General features: G+C 53.2%; 9 protein-coding genes across 9 annotated transcripts; 3 read left to right on the top strand and 6 right to left on the bottom strand.

The window, feature by feature from the left end:
• Nucleotides 1-437: 437 nt before the first annotated feature.
• NUU61_000078 (uncharacterized protein) lies at nucleotides 438-1778 on the bottom strand (the record flags this gene model as incomplete). The annotated part of the gene is made up of 2 exons (XM_056650662.1): nucleotides 438-1058; nucleotides 1107-1778. The coding sequence occupies 2 exons, from the start codon at nucleotides 1776-1778 to the stop codon at nucleotides 438-440; spliced, it is 1293 nt and encodes a 430-aa protein (XP_056515512.1).
• Nucleotides 1779-5704: 3926 nt separating this feature from the next.
• On the top strand, nucleotides 5705-8041 carry NUU61_000077 (uncharacterized protein; the record flags this gene model as incomplete). The annotated part of the gene is made up of 3 exons (XM_056650661.1): nucleotides 5705-6646; nucleotides 6710-7939; nucleotides 7994-8041. The coding sequence occupies 3 exons, from the start codon at nucleotides 5705-5707 to the stop codon at nucleotides 8039-8041; spliced, it is 2220 nt and encodes a 739-aa protein (XP_056515511.1).
• Nucleotides 8042-10958: 2917 nt separating this feature from the next.
• On the top strand, nucleotides 10959-13004 carry NUU61_000076 (putative MFS transporter; the record flags this gene model as incomplete). Its single annotated transcript, XM_056650660.1, has 8 exons — nucleotides 10959-11234; nucleotides 11285-11344; nucleotides 11414-11456; nucleotides 11518-11681; nucleotides 11758-11918; nucleotides 11985-12216; nucleotides 12295-12742; nucleotides 12838-13004. The coding sequence occupies 8 exons, from the start codon at nucleotides 10959-10961 to the stop codon at nucleotides 13002-13004; spliced, it is 1551 nt and encodes a 516-aa protein (XP_056515510.1).
• Nucleotides 13005-13741: 737 nt separating this feature from the next.
• On the bottom strand, nucleotides 13742-15457 carry NUU61_000075 (elongation of very long chain fatty acids protein; the record flags this gene model as incomplete). Its single annotated transcript, XM_056650659.1, has 2 exons — nucleotides 13742-14593; nucleotides 14669-15457. The coding sequence occupies 2 exons, from the start codon at nucleotides 15455-15457 to the stop codon at nucleotides 13742-13744; spliced, it is 1641 nt and encodes a 546-aa protein (XP_056515509.1).
• Nucleotides 15458-16292: 835 nt separating this feature from the next.
• NUU61_000074 (uncharacterized protein) lies at nucleotides 16293-17639 on the bottom strand (the record flags this gene model as incomplete). Its single annotated transcript, XM_056650658.1, has 2 exons — nucleotides 16293-17480; nucleotides 17538-17639. 2 exons carry the CDS (start codon nucleotides 17637-17639, stop codon nucleotides 16293-16295), a joined length of 1290 nt encoding a protein of 429 aa, XP_056515508.1.
• Nucleotides 17640-19069: 1430 nt separating this feature from the next.
• NUU61_000073 (uncharacterized protein) lies at nucleotides 19070-20194 on the top strand (the record flags this gene model as incomplete). Its single annotated transcript, XM_056650657.1, has 1 exon — nucleotides 19070-20194. One exon carries the CDS (start codon nucleotides 19070-19072, stop codon nucleotides 20192-20194), a length of 1125 nt encoding a protein of 374 aa, XP_056515507.1.
• Nucleotides 20195-20583: 389 nt separating this feature from the next.
• Nucleotides 20584-22844, bottom strand: NUU61_000072 (pseudouridine synthase PUS7; the record flags this gene model as incomplete). Its single annotated transcript, XM_056650656.1, has 2 exons — nucleotides 20584-22579; nucleotides 22633-22844. The coding sequence occupies 2 exons, from the start codon at nucleotides 22842-22844 to the stop codon at nucleotides 20584-20586; spliced, it is 2208 nt and encodes a 735-aa protein (XP_056515506.1).
• A 375-nt stretch (nucleotides 22845-23219) lies between these two features.
• On the bottom strand, nucleotides 23220-24505 carry NUU61_000071 (uncharacterized protein; the record flags this gene model as incomplete). Its single annotated transcript, XM_056650655.1, has 2 exons — nucleotides 23220-24077; nucleotides 24140-24505. 2 exons carry the CDS (start codon nucleotides 24503-24505, stop codon nucleotides 23220-23222), a joined length of 1224 nt encoding a protein of 407 aa, XP_056515505.1.
• Nucleotides 24506-24772: 267 nt separating this feature from the next.
• NUU61_000070 (WD40 repeat domain-containing protein) lies at nucleotides 24773-25924 on the bottom strand (the record flags this gene model as incomplete). Its single annotated transcript, XM_056650654.1, has 1 exon — nucleotides 24773-25924. One exon carries the CDS (start codon nucleotides 25922-25924, stop codon nucleotides 24773-24775), a length of 1152 nt encoding a protein of 383 aa, XP_056515504.1.
• Nucleotides 25925-26354: the final 430 nt, after the last annotated feature.

The raw sequence follows: 26354 nt of genomic DNA, 5'->3' as shown, positions 1-26354 counted from the left end.
ACCCATCGGATGAGGCCGCTGGGAAGGGGGGTGGCAGACACACTGAAGGGCGAAGGTCGGAGGGAGTTGATGAGGCCAAGCCGCGGGCGAGACTGTGCTCACGTGATATCCTAATTAGGGCTAGCGCCATTTGATACTGGGGTATTTCCTATTCGGGAGAGCTAGGTCTATGAGTGAATGCAATGTATTGTTTAAGAGACTCAACCAATGTAACGTGATTATGAATGTATTGTGGTAATAGAAGGGAAGTGTCAAGGCCACACCCCACCCGCAAAAGGAGACCGCCGTGGCTCCAGATGGAAGACTGGTGTATATCAAATCACGGCAAAAAAGAACAGGGGAATCGAAGGTACATAATCGAAGCAAAAACAGGTATAGACATGCAAACAATCAATATCAACATCAACATCGTGGAACCACAAAGTGAATACTGCGATCTAGTCATGGTCGCGAACGCGTCGTCGCCAATCGTCTCCCACCCGAAGCACATCGACTACATCAATGCGCTTCCCGATACCAGTGACGCCTTCTTTCTGCCACCACCTCTCACCCTTGTCGGCGAGCGCAGACTCATCATCGCTGTCAATGAGGCCCCCGCGACCACCTTCGTCTCCAACCACAACAATGACCTGTCGCACCCAGCCTGAGATGTGTTGAACAGCGTCACCCTCGTTTCCAGTCAAGGATTCCTGAACATAAACAAGCTCGGGTGCCAGATGACGGACGAGATGAACATATCCAGTAGGGGTATTGAATGGCATAATCATACTCTCTTTCTCGACCAATGCCTGGGCCTGCTTGTACAGGGTCCGGAAGAAAGAAGTTGTGCCTTCAAAATCATCGTCCTGTCGAGGCTCCACAGGCGTCAGGTCATTACCAGCCTCACCCGAGGACTCTGCCTCCTCGGTAGCGATGTTCGAGTATGACGACGTGATGGACTGCGTCGGGCGAGAGGAGCCTCCCTGGCCAATGGCGTGTTTTAAGTTCGGGGCATAGATCAACACGAAGATTCTAGAGGTATCGAGATCCACGTGTTCAGGAAGGTGGGAAAGAATAGACTAGATGTGTCAGTAGACCATTGTGCAGGTAGTAGACAGGGTTCTTACAGCATGCTCCGAGCCGAATTCATCAGAATCACCCGGTGAGAGTGAGGAAATAACAATGACCACCGTCTTCTTCTTACTGGAAGGTTGAGCACCATTTCCATGGCTTGGGAGTGCGCCACTCATCGTCGGGACAATAGGCTGTTGACTCCTCTCGTGGGCCCGGGATTGCGCCTCCTCGGACCAGCGAGAGTGGTCCTCGAAATCACCCCGGTTTTCCTCTCTGATCGATGTGAGAGCACCGCCAACAAAGGCGCCTGCTGCAGTCACTCCAGCCACAACCCTTTTGCTCGCACCGTCGATGATCTGCTGGGGACTGGGTGTCCGGCGCAAAGCACCCTGCATGCGTGCCATCACGCTGTGGTCGTAGGGGGCATCACCGGGCATCACGTCGGGCCCAGTGCTTCTCGCATACTCTCCAGCGCCATAGGCAGGTGGAGGGAAATCATTTGCGCCCTCGGGAGGCGGGTAGTGGCCATCTCCGTCGTCATGGGGGCGGTCGTCCTCGTCGTCGTCACTTCGTTCACTCCATATCCATGCTGCAACGCCAAGAGTTGCGATTCCCACAGTCAGGGCCAAGGGCACCCAATACCCCATGGCCGTGCGCCTGCCAGTCGCGCTGAAACCAGTGCCGGCTCCACCGCGACGGCGGCGAGAATCCTGGGGGAAAGACATTGCGATCGCGGATTGTCAATTAAAGGTAGGGCATTTAGAGTCCAATGACGGTCGCAATGACTGGCAAGTCACATTTCAGTCCTCTGTGAAGAGGGAAAAGGAGGAGGTGGGGAGAGGTGAAGGAGGATAGATGGGGCACTCTCGACCTCGGAGCACAGAAACATGTGGCTGGTGAGCCGGGAGACCGCGGTGTTTACGTTTGCATTGTTTGTCTTGATTAACTAATCCGGAGGCGGGTCGCTGACTCATCAGTATAGGCACGTGATGACCAGCTCGAAGCGGCGGAGACACTCGAGTAAGATTATTCTTGATTTTACGCTTATTTAAAATATTCTATTATCTATTTGATATCTCACTATGATTACTCCTTTCTTTCTTCTCTTTTTGCTATACTTTTTCTATACATTTCTGTAACTTTTTTTTAAATACGCTTTCTTTCTTTCTTTCTTGTAATACAGGCATTGGCGATATTCAACTCGGTTCTTTGCTGTGCTTTTAGCGCCCACTTTAGAATTTTTGATCGATTGATTTGTTCTCTCGATCAACCTTAGGGCCAATGGCCCTCGATGGAAAAAAGTGACTTCAGCCCTGTCGCTCCATGGCCCACATTGCAATCACCTCGTGAGTTACTTCCCAACATCATGGCACTCAGCAGAGAGATTCACAATAAGGCCAGTCCGACCTCATTCAGGAGTACCAATACCAGTGCCAGTACGAGGTGTGCATGTACCATGCAGGTTCTTGACATCAGCCGCTGTGGGACCTCCAGCATGGACATGCGCATGGCAACCATCAGCGTGTCTTCAGGCATGTGACCAGGTACAGGCTGCAGTTGTACATAGACCTCTTGGCTCTGACTGATTTTTTTTCCTTTCATGGGAGATGATGCAGGTGGCTTGATGCTTCGTGGCTTGTTTTCGACGGTGAGATTACCGTCAGGACCGCCATGTCAGCTGATCAAATACATGGGCGGTATATCAAGATCTGTCGTGCCACTGCTTTGTTAATCGATCGTTTAGGCCATGTCTGCCTTGAGGTTCATGCTGTCTCCGGGCCTCAGTAAGGTTACCAGCTCGGGTATGACGGTGGTGGTTTCGGATTTCCATTTGACTGGCAGGGCTGATGTTGGGGTCACGACGGAAAGTGTTGAAGAAGTGTGGATTGTCGCTCGGACCATAGCTGAGGGAAGGTATTTATTCTTACTGGTTGAAGATAGGTTGGTTCAGAGACCCCAAAATACATCAGGTCTGTTGCTATGTTATTTTCTTTTATATAGTGATGGTGATTGTAGTTACTTTTTAAGAGATGTGGCTCAGATCAATCAATCTTACAAGGCCCACCACAAGAGGCTACAAATATATATTTATTATATTTAGCCCATCGATCAGGCCACCGGAGACTAAACCCATTGGCCAAGTCAACCCTAAATAATACTACGCGCGGCCAGGCACCCCGTCCGGACAGACACAGGGCAGAATTGCATCCATCTGTAAGATAGCTGGTAGTTCGCTGCAACCTACGCGGAAATGTCTCGGGACTCCACTCTCCGAGAGTGCATGAAGCAGTTCACACGTCCTGGGAAAGGCTTGTCCATAGCAGGATCGAGGAATGGAGGGATTTCAAATCCCCACGTGAATCGAGTGTCACATTCCCCGGGGATTGTAATCACGCGGTTGGCGCATTCTTGACATTCTCACACTGGAATCATTCAAAAGAAGAAAAAGGGAAAAAGTGAGGATGCGGGCATGGGTGGATTCGGGCGCACGGAGCACGGAGCACCGGGGTAAAAAGCAATCCAGCGCAATATGCAATGCAGCGCGATGATTTGCCGGTTCAAATGCCCCTCGACATTAGCTTGAAAAAAGAGAAACAAAAACCAGACACCAAACCGCATTCGGTTGGGGCGATATGATCATTTAAGACATAAGCGAAGGATTCTTTCCCCTCACCTAATGAGGAGTTATAACCATTGGGGCAGAATCATCAACATCATATCCCGGCAATTGATGTACTAAAGCCCGAGGAGGGAAGTTATTGGGTGATTGTGCCCGGGATGTTGTCGAGGCCGCATTCTCGTGGGTTTGGGGCGTGTCGATCACGCGGGAACTTTGGGATATGGATCGACAAAAAAAGTGATAAGAGACGATGACACTGCTGGGTATTTGGTCTTAGAATCTTGGAATCTTAGTTTCTTGCTCACGATAAGCCTTGGCCTCATGTTACAGTATCCATAGAATATACATAGGCAAACACAGAGTCGATCCACAAGAGACGAGATTCAACAATACAGTCTTGGGGAGTATCGAGAGAACAAAGAAAATGAGCCATTCTACGCGACCCAAGAGAATAGAGCGGGGACTAGTGGAGACTTCCATGTCGGAACCGGCATTCGGATGATGGAATATCACGCTATGCAATGCAATCGAGCATCGTATGCAATGGCACGTTTCGCAGATCGAGGTCTTGCACTTGCAGCCCATGAATCAATAGTCGGGACTTCAACCTTGACATCATGGAAGGGTACCTGTATACCTGTAGCAGTCTGTGACGTGATTAGGGTTAAGTGGAACATCGATAGATGACATCCATGGAACGAGCTCGCGGGAATTTTCCACTGATAGCAGCTGTTCGGGATCGAGAGTTAGGGTTTCTATATTATCCTCATAAGCAGTTGACAATAAGAGAAACCAAATCAAATAGTAGACTAGCATAGGTAGCATATAGCACAGATAGCATAGACTAGGATCAAGTCATACGTTCTTTTGATCGCACGTGTGGAGAGAAAAGAAAAGAAAAAAAAAAAAAAAGCCGAGCGTTGCACGTAGTCTGACCGGTCGCAAATCGCGGAATCTTTGAATGTTTGAATGTCAAGTATACACCAGCCAGTGCTATGATACTATTTCATATTTCATATTTCATTGAATGTAAATATTATACAAGATAACATTCTAATTCTTCCTTTGCTTATTACTTTGGCAGCTCTAGCATGCCCCTATACTGGAATGGACCCGCTTGGATCCCCCTTAGAAAGGAATTGGCATCCGGGGAGTCAGGGGATTTGAAGAATTATATTCTGATGGAGAATCCCAAGAGGATTCATATATTCATAGCTAGAGACTAGAAGTAGTCTCTTTGACTGAATTATATTATTGGTATTATTATCATCATCATCATAAATAATAAAGATTCTTTGACTCCCTAAACAACATCCGTGATCTGCCTAAAAAAACCCCTCCTATTTTCCCATCTCCGCCCCCCCTTCCCCTTCCTTTCCCTTTCCACCTCTCTCTCTCTCTTCCACTCTTTCTCTTCCCCCAGTCCACAGTGAACGGCACATCTCCCCTTGTCTAGGACAAGGTGCCATTCCAAGGACCTGGTGCCGCTTCTTTTTCCCTGTTTCTTCTCATCTTTTTCTTGTACATGGCTCTCCTGTTTTAGACGTCTCGTCCTGGGAGTCTCTCCCTTGTCGCCTTACCTTTCGTTTCTGAACTCGCCTGGTTTCGAGTTTTCCTTCTGCATTCTGTTGGCATCGAGCGTCTCTTTTTTTCCCCCTCTTTCTTTTGTTTTTTAATCGTTGTACCACTATAGTTTATGTCCACGTTACTTAGAACAGGTATGGTACCTCCCCCTGGCTGACGCGGTCTTATCGACCCCCAACGTGAAAAAAAAAAGGAAACCGACACGAACTCTCCCCCTTTTCCATCCACTTCCGCTTTTCAGCCCGTGATGATAGGAAAATCATTCCTGATTTTCTTTTTCTTTTTCTTTACTTGATGGTTACTGACTGCCCCTGAATGACAGCTTCTCTTTTCCTTTGGCACCTCTGACACCTAACCTCGGGCTGCCATCCGCGAGTTGCATTGTCCTTCCAACCGGTCCGGACAGTCGTGATTTTCAAACCTTTTATCCTGGTGGAGAGAAACAATATGGCTGCGTTGGTCCAAACGATTCCGCAACAGAGTGGCACGGTACCGGTGCTCCAGACACGTCCTTCCTCCTCCTCAGGCACCTTCTCCCCATCACACGCCCAGGGTTCTCGCATCCAGAAAATGTCGTGGACTACGTTCAATGCCGATTCGGGAAGCTATCGAGCAGGCCACCCGGTTGTGACTCCCTACGCGTTCCCCCCAAACCTGGCCCCGTCCCCCAATGCCCATGCCCAACATCGTCAATCGTGGTCTCCTCATCTACGGCCAGAACACCGTACCTCCTCCGCTCCTACAATTCCCCAAGGGTCTTTGAACATGGCGTATGTCGGCGTCAACCCCCGGGTCGCACAATATCCTGCAGCTGGTTCTGTATCGACTTCTTCCTCCAACTCTTCCTTCCGTTCCTACGTCTCCAAGGACGACAGTGCCATCCCCTCGAGACAGCTGAGGAGCGAGCAGCCACTCCGTCCCCTTTCAACCGCCAATCTCCCTCCTTCTTTCATGAACATCTCTTCCCCCAGTGGCTCGGCGAAGCCCTCCCCCAACCGGTACCGCCGCGGCAATCAACGCGCAGAGGGTGCTGCCGGCTCACAGTTGTCAACTGTGTCGACGCCGGCCGATGATCAGGCCAGCAGTGCAGGCTCCAACACCCGAACGATACCTCGATCGAATGGTCACAACCGGGTTTCCAGTGTGGATGATTTGTCCCATGTGGAGAGGCCGCAACCTGAGCTCGCCAAACGGTACCGCCGCCGGAGCTTGGGGAATATGGACTCGTCTGCGCCTCCCAGCCTGCAACTCCAACTTCCTCCATTGTCGTCCCTCCAGTCTGGCTCTCATGATTCCCTGTCATTCGAACCTAACCAGCGACCCCATTCCGCTCACTCTCAGCGAGGTAGCCCGGGAAGCATTCACTCGGCTCACTCATCAACGTCCTCGGTACGTATACGTACGCCGTCTAGCGGGAGAGATCAGATTGAACTAACGCTTCGTGTATTCTAGGTACGCGAGGGCGCCAGGCCAGACTCAGCTGGCAAAGGCGGCAAGAACGAAGACAAACGATCAAACAAGCCTTCTCCTTTATCTCAACCGGTGTCTACCGAAGTCGAGCCTTCGCCAGCCGCTCAACCCGAGTCGCGCCCCAAGAATTCCACGACCCCGGCGACCGAATCCCCGGCGGCGAAACGCCTGGCCGATCTGAAGAATGAATCCAAGCGTCCAGGAAAGTCGCGCTTGAGACGGGCATTCTCTTTCGGCAGCGCCTCAGAGCTGTTGAAGACATCGGCACAGTCCAATGCCAGCAAGCGGGAAGCCATTGCTGCCGAGCAAGCTCGTCGGGAGGCCCTCCAGGAGGAGCTGGGACCGGAGCAGGCTGCCATTGCTGAGCAGCAAGAGGCCAGTGGACTGGGTGCCAGTATCTACTCGCATCAGGGTAACTTCTTCACCGGATCCACCGATAACCTGTCGGTATCATCCACCGCTTCATCGGCGTCGATGATGCTTCGCAAAATGGGCAAAGGCATGAAGCGGTCTACTCGATCTCTTGTTGGCCTGTTCCGCCCCAAGTCGGTCGCCAGTATCAATTCCAACGAGGGTCCTGCCGTGGAACCCACGGCCCCGCAGATCACCGTGGTCAACGTGGAGGCGGAGCGCGAGAGCGTCACTGTCAACCCTGATCCCCAAGATCTCCCCCGCGGAGGCACAGTCTTTCCTAAAGTCGAGGGCCACGGCGCGGATATTAGACGGTCTACTTCCATTCGGGAACGCGCTGCCTCAGAGAACGCTCAGGTGCGTAAAAGCATCGTGGGGGGAGAGCAGGAGCGCGCAGAAGTTCTGGCAGCTGTCCGAAAGGGCATCCTGAAGAAAACGCATTCCGATCTGGGAGTGTCGTCACCCGCCCATGCACTCGGCGGCGAATCGCCGCATTCCAGTGCGCCTGCTACACCGGAGGAATCGACCCGATCAGGGGCTCCCCACAACGACTCGGTCAAGATTGCGGGTGAGGATTACTTCCTCTCGAACGCTGGACGGTTCACCGGCTCCGATGCAAAGAGTGCGCCGATTACTCCGCAGGCTGTCGGTGGGCGGAACATCGTCTTCAGTCCTCGCATCCAGTTCCACGATACTTGGCCCAGTGGCGAGTATGACCGGCGTGGGGAGATTGCGACCTGCAACCGCTTGACGCCTCTGCTTGCCCAGCAGATTCGGGAGGAGATCAACAACTTCAAAATGGTGAGTGTCGGATTGTTCATTGCGTGTGTCAGGTCTATACTAACGATCATGCAGGAAATGGAAGTTCACGAAAATTCCAAGATCTACACACACTTCATTTAATTTGGGCCGGGATCCCGCGCATGGCTCGATCCCGAGCTCTGCCGTTGATAGGCAGAAACCCGGGTGATCCAGCATGCATCCTTGTCCATAGATCTGCATGGGCTTCGGCGATTGGGGTGTTTGACGATTTCGTGTGTTCTGGCGGATTGATCAACGTGGTTCTTTTCTACTGCAACCCCACGACATCGCGGCTTTCGTTCTGGTCTCTTCCATTCTCGGATGTCAGTGCGATGACCAACAAAAAATGGAGCGGTTTGTCTCTCGAAGCTTGGTGATTTGTCTGCAGTTGTTTTTGTGCCAGATGTCTGGCCTGTTGTCCTCGAGGTTTCTCGTAGGCGTTGATCTAATGAATGTTCCCACCTGCCATCTAATCAATCGGTGCGGCGGTCCTCTTTCCTATTGCAGCATTCTTTTGATGTCTTTTTCTTTCCTGCTTCTCCGCTATTCTCCGTTCTCTCTCTCTTTTCCTGCATTGTGCATCTGAATCATTGTCATCGAGTACTGGGAGCGTGGGCACTGGTCAATTCTTTCTTTCCGTTCTGTTTTTGTGGTTTCTGGCACATTCGTCGTGGTCATTCCTGGGCCCTTTCATTACCATTCATGGAGCTTGTCTCAATGCGACACCTGAGCCTCTTGCATCTCCCTCGGGATTATTGTTCGGGATCCCTAGTTGTTCGCTGCATGTGTTTCAGTATTTGTGCCAGAGGGATGGCATGTGCCGGCTCAGCTCCGGACCGGCTTTCGTTGTGTTTCCAGTCGTTAATGGAGTTCATGGTGGATTGCCCCTCGCATAGTTTCGCGTAGCCCTGAGTAATCCTCGGTACGGACTAGGTACAGTAGTGGCAGGTATCTAGTTAATAAATAGTAGAAAATGTAGCTCCCATGTGCTAGAATGTCGACGTCGACTGGATATGGGTGGCATGAAGTAAGGGTCAGGAATGAAGGGGAGTCCTGAGTCTCCCGAGTTCCCTCGGGATCGGGATCTCTCTGTATGCCGTGACCGTGACCGAGAATAACCAGAAAATGTCTCATGTCGGGAGAGGACACTTCCCTTTCTCTTGTGACTGTCAGAGGGCGTGGGGGTTCCCCCCCCCAACTCATCACTCGTCCGGTGGGGGGTCCACAATTCTGCGGGTCTCAGCGTGGTATGGGGGTTTGGGGGTTCTGTTCTTGGTGGATTGAGTAGATCCTTGGATTTCTCTTTCTTTTCCACTGACTAGGTATTCAATTCTCGGTGTAGGTTGTTTTGTTTATCAGAAAATATACAACAAGAGTAGTTTGCTCTTACTAGCTTGACCTAACCCTAACTCAGTTGGTCATAGAACCCAGACCTACATGGTAGTTAATGTAAGTATGTATTATGCCGAGGCTGCCATAAACTCAATCCACTCACAGGATGCAGGATGCTAAAAATTCAAAGCTGAGGCCGTCTCTAAAATGCCGGTTCTTCCTCCTCCACCCACCCTCTACCCCTATCGGCTTCCCCGTGTGGCAAGCATATCATCCACAATGGCATCACCAAGTCTTTTCCCCGCAATCAACTGATCTCATCTTACAGCCACCCCCGGCTTGTATCTGTGATATGTGTGTGGGTTTTTGGTTTCGGGCGGAAATTAGGGTTCCGTGCGGTGTGGTTTGATCCCGAGTCCGACGTCACCGGGAGAATTACGGCAAACCGTTTTGGGGGGAAAGGTGAGAAGGATTCAGGATCATTGTTGCGAGTGATTGAGTTTTGATTCTAGAGATACCGACCATATCTTGAGATATTGATATTGATAGTTGAAATAATAATAATAATTATTATTATTATTATATGCTCACACAGTTGTATGTCGGGAACCCGCTTCCACGGAATTCCATAGCAGATGCACTTCTCGGCCCGGGGAATTCGGGTCAAAGTTCTCGTGTCTCAAGTTATGTCCTTGTTCCAAAGAATTGAAACTTCGAAAAGTGAGAGAATGATTATTCAGATCACATTCCCTCTCAAACACAATTTTCACATCCCACGGGGGGTGGACACTCGGCACTCAGGGACGACCCCCACGGCCGAGCTGCTCCGTTAGGAATTTCGCTCCCCGCTTAAACTCCGCTTAAACTAACCCCCCCCTTAAGCCTACCGACTCGACTAAAAGCGGGTCCCTAAAACCCCCACGCGGGCAGCTGATCTTTTCCTGTCCAGCGCAGCCGACCGGGGTCCCACCGGCGTCTGGCTCGGGGCCTCCCCGCAAGAACCGACAGCAAAAGAGCCAATCCTCGGGATCTCGTCCGGCTTTCTCGCTTCCCCAGTTCTCGTCTTGTTGCTCCCCGCTTCGGTCCGCTGTCCCTATTGGCCATCTCTGGTTGCTGTCTCCAGAGTTATCCCCGTGTTGACTGGGGCTGACCGAGTTTTTTCTTTTTTCTTTACTGTCTTTTTTCTTTCTGGTGGGGGTGGAGATGCTTTCCCTTCTCTCCCTCCCCCTCTCGTCTCTTTTATTCCGGCTTGTGGGGATCCATTTGTCAGTTTTGGGGGATACAATCGGTGATGGGCCGCTCCCCCTGCTAATTTCATCGCAACCCCGGGATTGCACGCTCTCGGGGACGCGGGTTGATCGACGCCACCGGATTCCTCGTTTTCTCTCCCACAAAAAGGGACCGTGATTCCGGGTTGGTGTCTTGTACTTTTTTTCTTTTTTCCTTTTTGTTTCATTTTTTCTCCGAGCTGCATCTCTGTTTCTGCCTCCCTTCTTCTCTCATCTTCTCTCCCCTTGCTTCCTCTGGTATCTTCTTATCATTTCTGGTGCATGTTGTTAGGGCTCATAGATTGAGTCGGGTGTTTCTGGCTATTCATTTCTAGCTTGTTTTATAGCCTGTCCTTCTTCTTCTTCTCTTCTTTTCTCTATTTTTCTTTCATACTTTTCCCCCTCTACATACACCCACAATGTCTCCCAGGAACTCGGGCGACGTCGAAGCCACCGACCTGGACAAGTCCTACGCCGACAACATCGAGGTCGTCGCCAATTCCGACAAGCCCAATCCCCGGAAAGAGGCTCCGGCCTATGTCGCCAGCCTGACCCCGGAAGAGCGCGAGAAGGCCGAAAAGGCCCTCGTCCGCAAGATCGATCTCCGTCTGCTGCCCATGCTGATTATCATGTATATTCTCAACTACCTGGACCGCAACAACATTGTCAGTACCTGTGCTCTCCGTGTGCCCTTGGTTTGTGCCCAGTGGATGGTTGGAATGGTTACTGACAATCTATATTCTAGGCTGCGGCTCGTCTTGCTGGTCTGGAAGATGATCTGGGTCTGGTGAAGAACCAGTACCAGGTGAGTCCAGTGTCAATTCCATTTGTATTGGGGAGGTGCATGTCTGAATTGACTTTTTCTTTCTTTTAGACCTGCGTTAGTATCTTGTTCGTTGGTTATCTCTTGATGCAGAGTGAGTAGATGCTCTCTGTGAGATTATCCTGGTTCCAACCCTAACCTAACCCTTGCAATAGTTCCCTCCAACTTGATCCTCAACAAGTTCGGCAAGCCTGCCATCTACCTTCCCACGTCCATGATGCTCTGGGGTGTCATCTCGACCTGTACAGCCGGCGCCCAGAACTTTGCCGGTCTCGTGGTAATCCGGTTCTTCCTGGGTTTCGTCGAAGCCGCCTACTTTGTACGTGATTACCAGAGGATACCTCTGTTTTACTATGAAGAAGCTCTAAGGAGAATGTCAATGCTAACTGTTCTAGCCCGGCTGCTTGTACTTCCTGTCTGCCTGGTACACCCGCAAGGAACTGGGTTTCCGTACCGCCGCCCTCTACTCTGGCTCCCTGATCTCGGGCGCTTTCTCTGGTCTAATCGCCGCGGGAATCACCGGCGGCATGGAAGGTGTCAAGGGACTCCGCGCATGGTAAGATCATCGATTATGGTGATTGCAATTGTGTCGAACAAGCCGTTGCTGACTTTGGATCACTAGGCGCTGGCTGTTTATCATTGAAGGTGCCATCACCATCGCCATCGCCTTCATGTCGATCTTCATCCTGCCTAACTTCCCACGGACCACCAGCTGGCTCTCTGACGAGGAAAAGGAGCTGGCGGCGTGGCGTCTTGAAGAAGATATCGGTGAAGACGACTGGGTTGACAGCGAGCAGCAGTCGTTTATGTATGGGGCCAAGCTTGCCTTTAGCGACGTGAAGACATGGATTCTGGTAAGCAAGAGCCTCCAAAGTGTTAACCTGGATTCAAGCATTAGCATGAATGAACGGATATACTAATGATTGATATAGATGCTCATGATCCTCTGCATCGTCTCCTCCGCCTCCGTCACAAACTTCTTCCCCACCGTTGTCGAAACCCTCAACTACCCCAAGATCCAAACCCTCTGCCTAACCGCCCCGCCCTACTGCCTCGCCGTGATCTGCGCCTTCGCCAACGCCTGGCACTCCGACCGCACGGGCGAGCGCTACTTCCACGTCACCCTGCCGCTGTACGTCTCCGTCGCCTCGTTCATCCTGGCCGCCGCCACCACGGGCACCGCGCCCCGCTACGTCGCCATGATGCTCATGGTGCCGTCCCTGTACACGGGCTATGTCGTGGCTCTCGGCTGGATCTCGAATACCCTGCCTCGTCCGGCGTCGAAGCGTGCTGCTGCGCTGGCGGCTATTAATTGTGTGAGCAATGCCAGCAGTATTTATGCGAGTTATATGTATCCCGATAGTGATCAGCCGCGGTTTGGTACATTCCTCCCCCACCACCACTGCATACATACTCGATATATGCATGTTTTATGTACTCTGGTGAATGCGATTCTAACATGCTATCTGCTGCAGTTCCCGCTATGTCTGTCAACTGCGCTACCGCCTTCGTCGCCATTGTGTCTGCCACTATCCTCCGCTTCATCCTCGTCCGCCTCAACAAGAAGCTCGACCGCGGCGACGAGGTCGAGGGCGCTGTCCCTGGAGAAGCGAGCCAGCGCGGTTTCCGCTTCTTAGTCTGATTCAACACAAAAGAAAAGAATTGCCATGCTTTGGTATTGCATGTAGCTGTTCATCCATAACAGGGCTCTTCAGATGTCCTGCTTGTTATATGGCTGGGTCCAGTCTACTCGAGTAACGATCGTCATGTGTGCTTTTTGTTTATAACTTAGAAATATACCACGAGCTGAAGAATCAAGAATTGATCTCTCTATCTTTGGGAAATGGTGTAGTTGTCGACTGTGAGAAGCATCTACTTCTGTAGTAGGTGTTGACAGACTGATACTAGAGATACGTCCTGGTTGATACTCTAATATCAAGCAGGGGTAGAGACCAGTTGGATATGCTGCAATGAATGCGAATGTCTTTTGTTCGCTGCTATTGCTAAAACCACCAGTAATGAATGAAGAAACGGAGTAAACCCGAGACTGACTTTTAACTATAAATACATCTTCCGGTTTAGCAGAGCATCAGACACCGATGTACAACAGACACAGCAGCGATGCCTGCGCATGTCCGACTCTACAGAGACGGGCTCGCCCGGCGCGTGGTCGGACTTTTCCTTGTCATTGATCAGCGTGTGCTTGCGCTGATCTTGTGTCGTATGAGCTGCAGTAGCCCACACAGTGATAGGTCAATTGCATCATTGCATGCCGCAACAATACGTCGATAAACAATGGCTTTTTTTTTCCAAACTCCGAGAAAGAACTCCAATGGTATGCGAGTTAAAGCGAGCGAAATCCACCGGTGAGTCATCCGATCACGCCTTGTTCTCCAGAACACCAAACGGGTTCTGCCCCTTCGTCTCCGGCGTACTTGAGCTCGACTCTTTCTCGGCCTTGGTTTGCTTCTTGGCGCCCTTCTTCGCAGGCACGGCCAAGAACCCATCCTGCGACTCCGCCGACGCAGCAGCCTTCGCCTTGGAGGCAGCGCCCGCGCGCGTGCGGATCGGCGAGTCCTGAGCCAGAGCAGCTTGCTCGGCCTGCTCAGCCTGCTCGGCCAGCTTCTTGGTGGCGTTGATAACATGCGCCTTGACGGCCTCGTCCTCAGTAGCCTCGCTGTTTTCGCCCTCTATGGCGGCCTTTTGAATCTCGCGCGTCAGCCCCTTCAGCGCATCCATGCTCGCCTTCTCGGCGGCTTCCATGTGCGTCGGCTGCTTCACGCCCGGGTCCTTGCGGTTCAGGTACGACCGCACGAAGAACCGCGCGAAGAGGTAGGTCAGCGGCAGCAGGTACGATACGTTCAGCCAGATCGCGAATGCCTGGCCCGTCGTGTCCATGCATGTGCCCATCTGCTGGGTGTAGCCTGCCTTGGGCGCGGAGCTCCCAAAGCTGCCAATATTCTCAGCGATGCCTTCGGCTCCCGCGGCGCGGAAGGCCAGCTTCTTGAGCCACGACCCCAGTCCGATTTCGGCGACTTCCGACGGAGCGGCTTTGGACAGGTGGCGCAGGGCGGGACTTCCTGCCGGGTACGGGATCGTGTAGTGGACGAACAGGTAGGCGGCGGCCATGTTGGTCCCGAAGACAAACTGGGTGATCTGCATTGTGGTCAAGCTGCGCTTGACTGGATTGAGGACCCGGATGCGAAGCGCCGTCAGGGTGTAGTAAGTATACTTAAAAAAAAAAAACACATCAAGTTAGCAATTGACCAGTAGATATTCTATTGGAACTTGTAACTGCCAACTTACCATGAGAGCGTGAATGCCCGAGTTGACCAGCGCAAAGATCCAAATGGGAGCCGCCATATACCGAATCCCAGCCCACATGCACATCATCGCGCCGGCATGGTGGTAGGTCTGCAGCGTGGAGCTCTTCTTGCCCTTGGCCAGGATGATAGCCGTGTCGACGACCTCATAGAACTTGGACAAGTAGAAAATCCAGCCAAAGTACGCCAGGCCTTGGTTCCAGAGCCGGCCGACATCCGTCGAGTCCGGTAGGCCGCCCGTCAGCTTGAAGGCGGGGTTGGGGATTGCCCATTGCTCGGTGGCCGGGTGGTAGGTAGCAGCATTACCGTAGCCACGGGGTCCATTGATCTTGCACAGCGCATCGACCACCCCCGCCAGACCGTGCGGGTCGTCGCGGTCCGGCCACGAGTTGCCAAAGGCCTGGAACATGCCGACAAAGGTCCAAGCCGAGTACACGGCCAAAAAGACATTGTGTAGCACGACAAACAGCTTGAAGAGCCGGGTGTTGCTGAACGCATAGGGTTTATAGCCGCGGCTCTTGTTCAGACGGTTGATGAGCACCACGGTCAGCGCGTAGACGGTGGCGATGGTGATGGGCACGCGCACGTCCAGGACCTTGGTGTAGAGGCCGTCGGGGATGTTGAACGGCTGCTTCCATGTGCGATGGGCCGAGTGTGGAGCAGGAATGGTTTCCGGGAGCTCGGAGGGAGGGAAAGTGAGCAGGGAGGCCGGCGGCAGGCCGATGCGGACGGTGGCCGGGCCAAAGTCGGTGGGCACGTTGATGTCGTACATGGTCCCGGTGGCCACGCAGAGGAATTGGAAACTCAGCCGGGAGAGAGAAGGAGTTCAGGAAATATAGAAATGAGCCTGAGGATAGAATAGAAAATAGGCGCTTAAAAAAATAAAAAGAAATTCAAGAGGGTTCACGGGAAAAGAAGAGATCCACCGATAAAGCGGCTTTTTTTTTATCGCTCAACCGCCGATCGTGTGGAGCCCGCAGTTTGTTGGGATTTTGGGGCCTCGGCTGATTTTGTGAGATTCCCTGTTTATATGGTGGATTCTTGATTCTTGATTCTTCGTGGTTATTTCGTGGTTATTTCATGGTTATCTTTATGGTTATTTTATATCTTCATCTCATATCTCCATAGTTGCATTCTATGGCACACGTGAGGACACACGCGACACCCCGTTTACTTATAACTTTATAACTACAACCCGATGAACAGGAGTATTCCACAACCTTGAGAGCATCTTGAATTAGCAATTGACTAGCAATCGGTGGTTATACAGACATCTGCAGAACCACATCCCCCACCTACCTCCGGTAATTACGTAGCCCACTCTACACTCGTGGTCAGTTCTGGGGATATTCACTGGGGATCATCCCAGTCGACCCCCGAGATGCAGCTGTTGGGAACCATTTCCTGGGCATCCCAACAGCTCGGACAATCACTTGAGGTTGGCCAAGCGGAACCATCACATGCAGCCTCGGTCGAAGTACCTCACATCCTGCAAGATCAAGATAAGATATGTCTGCAATAGGATTGCAGTACACGAGTCATGAATTCTGTCTAAGAGTCCACTGGACCCCGGTCAACATGACACATCTAAAAATACAGATTCCCGCTCAGCGGGGTTTAGTGTTGAGAGGAACGGGTGGCGGCGACGATGGAGATGGGGTGTCCACAGGACTCGCGCGCATCTCCCGTCGCTTGGGCGGGGGTGGAGGTGGTTTCTTGCGTGGAGCCTGCTCCTCCGGTTCCTGGGGTGACGCTGCACTCGGGCGTGGGGGAGGCCGGGGAATACGCTGGTTGGCGTTGGCCGAGAACTTGCGATCCTCCACGAACGTGTTGATGCGCGAAGTCACCCCGCCAAGCTTCTGCTTGCCCGCGTCGATCGTGTCCGCATGGCGATCGCGGAAGTTCTGCACGGAGGAACCGCTGCTCCCAGGCTCTGCATCCTGGTTGGGTCGTGCCGGTGGGCTGGGAGCCGAGGATCCCGAGCCGGCCAACGTGCTAATGCGCGAGGTCACCCCACCAAGCTTCTGCTTACCCATGTCGATCTTGTCCGCGTGGCGCTCACGGAAATTCTGCACAGAGGAAGTGCCGCCCGCGGGATCTGTGCCTTGATTGGACCCCGCTCGCGCTGGTGGGCTAGGCGCCGACGGTGATCCAGAATCGGTAGTCATCCGGGAGAATCGCGACTGGATTTCGTTGACGGGTGTATTGTTCGCCGATGCCGGAGGGGATGGGCGACCCCCTTCCTCCCCGATCCCGAGGGCCGGGACCGAGACGCCAGCGTTCGAGAGGCGGGAGGTAGCATCCTGGTTGACGTATCCATTGGACAGCGATGGTGGCACGGAAGAATATGCGGGCGGGGATGGGCTCTGGGATGGCCCATTGCGAGGAGGAATTCGGGGCGGCAATTGGGGCTTTGGTTTCGTGTTGGTGGCCGGACTAGCAGAAGAGGGGGAGTCGAGGCGGCGCACAGGCGGGGGTGGGAGGTTGTCGGTCGACAGTCCGGTGGTGTTCACGCGGTAAGGCACCGGAGGCGGGGCAGGCTTCCGGGCCTGTTCTTCCTCCGCCTCTGCTTCTCGCTGTCGATGGGCATTTTGACTATCGACTTGGTCCTGGGATAGCGGGGCGCCAATGCCACAGCGATCGGGAGTCTGATTCGCCACCGCGCCAGGGCCATGATAATTGACGTGCTTCGGCGGTGGTCCAAACGACGACGGATCCTTGAGCGACGACAGCGGTTGGGAGACGTGCTCAGAACGGTCTGCACTGGGGTCCTTGCCCTTGCCCATCCATCCTGCCTGAAAGCCATTGTCAGTGGATGAGCCTCAACCACGGGTTGAACAGGGGGAGCCTACCACTTGGTTGATGCCCTTGAAATCCCCGCGCCAACTTTCCTTTCCACCCTCCTTTCCCTTCGGGTGCCAGCCCTCCCTTACCATTTTTCCGAGGCCACTCATGATGATTCGATTCCAAATGAGCGCGGAGGGTGTCAGGAACAGGAGCGGGGACCAAAGATGACGTCGACTCCACCTCGGAAAATCACGTGCTTAATCAGGTCTGCCTCAACCAGGGGCCCTCCACGGAAGGTTCCAAGGTTCCATCGTTTATTGTTTATGCCGAGATTTGGAGCTCTCTTCCTGTTCCATGCAATTGTGCAATTGATGGCCATACACCTGCAAGCACCACAGGACATTGATGGAGATGAAAAATGGCCGGCGCATGACTCGAGGAAACGGTCATCGTTGCGGCACACGGTACTCTGGACTGACTCAATACGACATACCCCATGAATTGGCCCCGAAAACAACGTTGCAAGCTATTCGCTTCGAGCGTGAGACTACAACACAAGAACCTACAAACCTGAGATGCGGGGGCTGATGATCATCACCCACCGTGTGTTCCTTGACCCCAAACCTGGGGCTGAGGAACCGGATCGACAAGAGGTCTTCTGCTCTTGATATCATCCGACAGAATGCACTGGGTATTGGGCCAATAATCGAACCTGTCAGTATTGAGACACAAAGCTGCGGTAAGGAAAGACGCGAGTAAGCATCTCTCGAGGTGACCTCGGGAGTCGTAAGCGGGCATTCAGTTTTGGCAGGGTATGTATGCACAGGCATAATTCAGGTATTCAGGTATTACCATTGCTGACCAGGGGATTCTCTTTGGGTTAAAGAGAACCCCATGAGATTTCATTTCATGTTGATCTTCGTATCTGACTACTCTCTAGGGAGAATCTTATGGTCCACGACTATCAGAGGTACAAACTAAGCGCAATGCAGTTTAGGGGGATCCTGCCAGTTCGGCCCCCAAGAAAACACCTCAAAAATGTGAATGATTGCGATGGCAGTTGGAGTGATTGTGGCATATTTCTCGAGATCAAACCCAAGGCAAATCAATCGAGAGAAATCGTGGCATTCTTTGTCCCAGCATGGGACAGCATGGGACATACGCAAATCCATAGTTCTTTGTTTGGCGAACGCAAGGCAGTGTTTTCCCCACTTTGGGGCCACCCGCATCCTGCGATGCTATGAATATCACCGGCACGAGCTGGTGAATTCCGTCTGATGCTCGAGTTCTCTGGTACGGGAGATTGCAACTATTTTATCTTTATCTTGTCTGGTTGACTCCTATTCACAGCAAGAACCGACCTCGCTTAGGGCTTCAAAAACAAAGCCAGCCCCAACTAAACTAATCATCCATTTCGGCCCCCGCAAGCCGCCCTATTTTCTTATTATTATTTTAGTTTTTTTTTTTTTTTTACACGAATTGGTGGCCTTTTTTTCTTTGTCCTCTCCCTCTCACGGGTCTTTTCCCCTTAAGACTCGCGGTTTCCGGGGGATCGTCGTCGGGTTCACTCGAGACTCGAGAGAGAGTCGAAGTCAACATGGCCGACGTATGGGGAATGCTCAAGAGGCAGTACTATTACTGGGAGTCGAAACCTAGTTACCCAACTAGCAATTCCGGTCACTACGGGAACTCCTACAACTCCAATACAAATGAGCGCAATGCTGCAGCCAGCACGGAGACAACTTCATCGGATACCCAGAACGGTGCATGGGAGCCATCGACTACAACGTCCTTACCTCAGGCCATTACTTCGCCCGAGTCGGCCTCACCAACTGAGCCACTGACCACCCTGAGCACCACGTTGATTCTCCCCACATCTCTCGAGTCGTCCGCCTCATCGTCCTCGTCAGATACATCATCCGATACATCGACGGCCGCGACATCGTCGTCGACATCGACCTCGTCTTCTAACTCTGCTGATCAGTCCTCGACCACCACCACGGCTCCAGCAGCATCGGCAACTACCGACTCGGCCGCGCTCGGCGCAGAGTCGTACTCCGGCGGTGGCGCAGGCTCGACTAAAACCAAGCTCGCCATCGCGCTCCCCATCGCCATCGTCGGCCTCGCCACCGTCCTCGCCGCCTTCTTCTTCCTGCGCCGCCGTCGCCGCCGCCAACGCAATGCCCACACGACCCTGGACTCCGATATGGCCGCCAGCCCTGCCACCGCCGTCTCAACCTCTGACCTAATGTTCGCCCCCAAGGGCGGAACCCCAGAGCCTCCCCCTGCTGCTGCTGCACCTACACGAGCACCTGCACCTGCAACAACGACAACAACTATATCAGCAGGAGCAGCACCCCTCCCCAGCCTCCCAACCCTCGACCCCGCCAGTTCCCGCCCCCGCGCCCCCAGCGCCGCCGGCTCAACCGGTCGTGCTTCCGCAGTCTCCGGCCCCGCAGAGTCGCCGACCGAGCTCGGGACCGCCGTCGCCGTACCCATGGACCAGCGGCGTAGCGCCACAGAACAGAATCTGCGCTCGAGTCGGCCTGTCTCGGGGATTAGTCCGCTAGACTTCCCCCGCTCGCCGTTCAAACCCCGCGATGACGATGCTGTCTCGGCTATCTCGACGATTCATGATCGCAGAGACCGGGAGCGGGATTTTGATGCCATGTCGGCTGTTTCGTCGGTGCATGAGGATCGGCAGGACCCGAGGGCGAGGTGAGAGGATGATACATGGGTTTTGCGTGTGTCTGTGGGTAGAGGTGGGATGAGGATTAGAGGAAAGCCCGTTTGGGGATTTTGATTTGATGCTGTCTGGTCAGAATCTCTACTTGGTTTTTTTTTTCCCTGTTTGTCTTTTTTTCTCCTATTTCCCCCTTTTTCTTTTCTTCTCTTCTCTTCTTCTCTTCTGTGTTGCTTGACAAGCACTGGCGTTGATGATCGGTTACGAGGCTTACAAGGAATGAATATGTCATGTCCGAATGCTGTATTTCCAATCCATAATGTGACAGAAAACCCTGACTAGCAGTAGCAGCGTAGCAGCGTACAGCGTAGCATCTAAAAGACTATGTACAAACCAAGAAAACAAAAAGTACTTTTCATATGCCGGTTCTATCTTCCACCACCCATGTCCGGCTTGTACGCCTTGACCTTGCCCTTGGTCAATTCCCGCAGAGCCATGGTCGCATACTGGCCGGACCCCAGCTGGAATTTCAGCACAACGGCAACCTTATTACCAGAGCCGGCACCAGCAGAGGGCTGCGGGGCATCGCCTCTCTGTCGAAGCTTCTCCAGATCTGTCTGGACGAACTGCTCGTCGTCCTGGGAATACAGCTTCACATCGAAGGAGTAGTCTGCGCCCATGCGGCTTAAGACCTTGCGGTAGCCGCCGGCAAGACTGGCGTCCTTCCATTTGCGGCGCATATTGAACGGATCCAAGCCACCGCCTTGCTCGCTGCCCATGAAACGGCGGTAGAAGTCCGTCATTTGGTTGGCGGGATACAAGATGTCAAATCCGGGAAGCGGGAGCACCACATCGAAGATATTGTACTGGCCACTGGCCACTTCGTCGGCAGTCAAGGCCCGCGCCCGTGTGAACATGTCTTCGGCTGCACATGCGCTGTCCTCGCCCTGCGGGACCACAATGATCTCCCCATCTGCATCGACCTTATCCTCGGGCTCAACCTTGGTAGTTTCCTTGTCCCGGTGTTCCTGGACAATGACCAAATCACCCTCTACGACTCGGTCGCCATAGAGGCGCCAGCGCTCGCCAACGGCAAAGTTCCACACCAACGACTGGTATGCGTGCACATACATCAGCCGCAGATTCCGTGGGATCGTCTGCAGCGCTCCCAAGTAGTCATTCTCGGTTCGGCCAAGGTGGCGGATCAGGTTAGCCTCGGCGGAGAACTTCCGAGGAAGCTTGTTCAAAGCCTCATTGATCTGGCCAGTACCTTGGAAGATATGGATCGCCTCGGCGCGGGCCTTGTCGTCCGTGCTGATGAGCGCGGTAGAGGCATCGCCTTCTTTAGCCGCCGCGAGAATGTGTGGACTGAAATGCAAGATGCCATCGCAGGCGCCCTTGAAGTCACCCTGCACGATTTTGACGCCAACCATGTCGGTGCGAGTGGAAAAGGTCCCGAACCGCTGCAGGCCATAATAGTTAAAATACCCTCGCTCACGGAGGTTCTTCAACGAGGATCTGACAAGCTCGGACACCTTGGTAAGAGCAGTCTGCGGGTCGGTTGGATCCACGCCGGGGATTTCACATTCACGGAGCGTAATCACAAACTCATTCCCGTGCAGATCGCCCAGCTCGAGGCCCTGTCGCCGGTACTCGAAGTCACCAAGAGTGGCGTTCCGAAGAGTAGGACTCAGCTTGGCAAGTCGATCGGCATGGACGCGAAGGACGCAAGCGCGCTGCGTGGTCACACCTCGCCGGTCTTTAGTACCCGCGAACTGGAAGCTTTTCGGGTTCATCTTCATCTGGCGCGCCAGATACGACATGACTTCCATCGTGTCCTTGTTCTCTTTATAGATGGTGAAATGCAGGTACGGTCCCCCGAGCTCATCCCAGCTGGGTCGGTTACCCCCAGAACGGCCACCACCGCCGCCACGCCCTCCTTGGGGATTGCGCTTGAACCGGTTTCCTGCAGCGGTGATAGCGAGCACACCTTCGCCATCGGTACTAGACTCCAACTGCGAATTGAAAATGCGACGGATGGCTTGGTGGAGCTTGGTGCGCAGGTCCCGGTCGGATACTGCAGTAGTGACTTTGCCCAGTTCAGCAGGTCGAGCTCTGGGCGAGGACATGGCGCGCTTATGCAAAGCCACGATCGCCGAAGCGTTTTCGGCGCCAAAATATTCAGCCAGGAGAGCATTGTCCTCCTCCGATACCTGAAATTCCGCCGCAGGTTCATCCTTTGCCTTGGTCTCTTTAGCCTCTTCCTTAGCCTCCTCCTTGGGGGTATCTTCGTTCTTTTGCGCCGGATCCGACGACTCCGCAGTGGTGGCTTTGGTCTCGCGCAAAGAGTTGGGCGCCGTCTGGCTTCGGAGATGGACGACTTCACCCGAGGTCATGATCTCATTGACCAGGAAATCCGTATACCTAAGAGATCGCGCTTAGCGACATTCCAGACCCTGCAGCGATCACATACTCACCTCTTCTTCAAAAGGCCAGAGAATCCCTCGCTGTCAGCGCTCACAAACTCCGTGATCCCCACTTCGATTTCTTTCAGAGCTTGAGCATCGTCGGAGGCCGTAGCGGTGGTCGCCGGCTGGTCTGCTGCGCCATCGGTGGCAGCAACTCCTGCTGGCGCATCTTCTGTCTTTTGCCGCTTTCGCGGAGACTCTAGCGGTTCCGGTCGGTCCATTGCGCAATAGAGATGGTGAATGGATGGGTGTAGGATGGTTGCTGAGCTCCGGGGACTTTTGTTTACTAATTGGGACTAGCGTGAGGGCTGACCCTAGCTACTACATTAGGAAATGTTACTACATCCATGGATCTATTGAGTCAAAGGTGACTCTCCTAAAGACATCTTGGAGTTGACTCGGGTTATTTATATGCATGATGATCGATTTCTACATGCCAACGGTGCTTGGTCAACTTGAAAAATACCACTTGAGAAGGGATGTTTGATTAACACAATTGGCCCTCAGGCATTGAATGTATGTAGAACTCAATATGTATTTACAGTGTCCTAATAGATACAGAACATGGATAGAGCTGCCAGAATCCTGGGACAGACTCATCCAAAATACCTCTTCTTCCAGCCCTGTTTCCACGGTTTCCAAGTCCCCTTGAACCGATGGTTGATACAAGCATGGATGCTATTGAACGGTTCCGACCCACTATGTCGCTGTCCATTGCCCCAAGCATTGACAGGCAGCGCGCAGAGGCCGCCCATCCGCTTCCCTTTTTTTGCGTCCGATGCATCCACACAGAGCGGTTCCTTGATCCCGTGGAAAGGCGCCCACGTCACGCGCTGTTCAGAGGCGCCCGACGACGGTGGGACCAGGTCTCCCAGGCCCGCATCGGCCTTGACAGACCCGGAAATCAGCGGGTGACTGGCCGGGAGCGTGTCGGACAGGGCATCCAGAATGGCATCGGTGAAGACCCCTGGCCCGGTGATCTCCAGCGTGGTCAGCTCGTTGTACTTGGCGCCCCAGATGAAGCTGCTCTGGTCGAGGTGCCGTTTTGTATGCGACAACACCCGAATGATCACTTCCCGCAGTAGTGGGCTGAACCGCCGCGGAGCATACATCGTGTATTGCAAGAACCCGTATCGTCGGACCCAGTGCCAGTCGCGCATCTTTTGGGGCGAGGCAAACGGCTCGTCGATTTCAATGCCCACCACCAGTGAGATCTCCGGGTCCACGCCAGTCTCCTTGAAGACTGAGTTGCGCAATGACGGGCAGGATTTGATGGACCGCGCTGGGTAAACGTCGATGTCGGCATAGTAGCCGCCGAAATACCACAGAATGAGGTAGCGGAGCAAGTCGCCGCGGAGGACAAAGTGTGGGTATGCGTAGTATAGACGCGCGAGCTCGGGCACGGATGCGAGGGTTTTCTTCACGAATTCATCCGCGAAATCGCTGGTCACCAGCTGTATACAAGAAAACATCAGCGGCCATACATCTCGTGGGGCCCAGTGTTCTTTGTTCTTACCGAGTATCTCCATTCCGAGTTTTTCTCCTCGAATTGAAGCGAGTCCTGGGTTCGAGCATCCCGGTCCTTCAGCATGATCTGCCATAGGGTGTCTGCCGTATCCTCGTTGCCATGCGAGGCAGACACTTCACGCTCGATGGCAATCAGCGCATCGGATAGTTGCCGTTCATACTCGAGGTCGGGGTTCGTGCGAAAAGGGGAGTGATAGAGGTAACGGGGTCGATCCTCCACGTGTGTCTGGCTGTCGATCCCGTCTGTGAGTGACGGGGAGCTCCTGAGCAGCAAGAACAGAATCACCAATACGACGAGAGCCACGAATCGGTCTCGACTTCGAGAGCCCAGAAAGGGCCGGTATCTCCTCGGCATCGTGGACAGCCGGGCCCAAGGGCATCACGAAGAAATAAAAGAAAAGACCGCTGAAGTCGAGAACCCTCGGGGGGACTTAGCGGGAATCATGATTGTTCGTTGTTTGGTGCTTTGCCCCCAACTGTGGAGCCTGGTGGAGCCGGCAAATTGAGGCCCCACTGCTCTCGTTGATACACTTGCACTTGCACACTAACATGCATACATATACCAACAACGCTAAACAATTGGATATGAATTAGACTAATGACCGAGTACCATCTATTGTCCTCAGCCCGCGAATATCTGTAACTTTTGGTCCACACTGCCAGTGGCAACCACACACCGGATCTGTACATCAGGCGAACTGTCTCCTGCCCGGCCCTTGGACGCCTCGGTGTTTTCTGAATTCTGCCCTTGGGCGGCAGGGTCCGAGTTTTTGGCTACCCCAGGAGCCCACTTCAAACAAGTGATGAAGCTTTCATGCGCATCCCTGAGGGTCTTCACGCACTTTCCTTCTTGACTCAAGTCCCAGCAGCGTAATGTTTTATCATCCGACGCAGACAGAAGATATTTGCCTCCGGGATGGAAAACAACTGCCCGCACCCAGTTGTCGTGGCCGACCAGCGTTTTGAGACAAGTTCCCCGAGCATCCCAGAGCTTGATGGTCTTGTCGCGCGATCCAGTCGCCATGAACTCGGCCGTACTCCCCCCAGATACCTTGGATCCAGCCAATGGTGCTAGATACTGATGAGCAGTTGGAGGCGCGATCGCGCAGCACTCGTTGAAATTTTCATGGCCGATCATGGTCAGCTTGTTCTCTGGTTTTGAAGAGATGTCCCATAGTCGAACCGTCATGTCGTCTCCAGTGGAGAGGAGAAATTTCCCGTCCGAGGACGGGTAGACATTTCGTACCCAGCCCGTGTGGCCTTGAATGGTCTTGACACAATACCCGTTGGTAACATCCCATAACCTCACATCGGCATCTTTACTTGCGCTGGCCAGCAGATTCCCCCCAGGTATGAAGCGAACGGAACTGACGATATGGTCGTGCCCTTGTAAGTTCCGAATATTCTTGTAGCCGTCGGCCGGATCCCATATCTTGATGGTCAGATCGGAACTGCACGAGGCCAGAAGGATCCCCCCTCGAGTTGCACCATAGTCCACATCGCGCACTGCTCTTGTATGTCCCTTGAGGGTCATCTCCAACTCCCCCAGTTCCCAGTCCCAGATCTTGATTGTGAAGTCGTCTGAACCCGAGGCAATGGAGGAATATTTCGGATGGAAAGCAATGCAATTGATGGTATCACGGTGGGATTCCAGGGAATATCGGGGATGCGCAGGTAGCCAAGACTCGGGGTTTTGGTTGCGTTTGATGAGAGAGGCAGGGGTCAGGTTATCAAGGTCGGATTGCATAGCTGCGTTTCGGGACTCGAGGTCCATGATCTAGAAACAATCAACAATGCTGCAAAATAGAAATCGCAACCACAATGCTGTCTTGCCTTTTTCTGTAAACGGACAGTGCTGGTCCATTTTTTCTCTAGCAGGGTTTCATATTTTTTGACTGCAGATGCGTCAAAGTCGTTTTCTGTAAGGCCCAATTCCGTGCGCAAGGCGGCTGCAGTGTCGGGAAGGTCATTCGCGGACAGATATGCTATAATGGACTTGTGTCTGTGGGCAGGGTCTGTGTCAGCTGGAGAAATGGTCCATGGGTTCATGGAGTTTGTCGGGGAATAAACTCACAGCTCTTCAGCTTGTCGTTGTGTTAGTAACCGCACCATACTGTGTGGTTGTGCCACAGCCTTCTGGTCGTGCAGTGGCGTGCCCCCCTCAACCCCAAGTTTCCAATTGTGTGTTGATAAGGAGCCCGAGC

Source organism: Penicillium alfredii, assembly GCF_028826965.1.
Source record: "Penicillium alfredii strain IBT 34128 chromosome Unknown utg000001l_segment0_segment0, whole genome shotgun sequence".
NCBI classification, from domain to species: Eukaryota; Fungi; Ascomycota; class Eurotiomycetes; order Eurotiales; family Aspergillaceae; genus Penicillium; species Penicillium alfredii.
The sequence above is the reverse complement of the archived record's forward strand: the minus strand, read 5'-3'. Positions and strand labels throughout refer to the sequence as shown.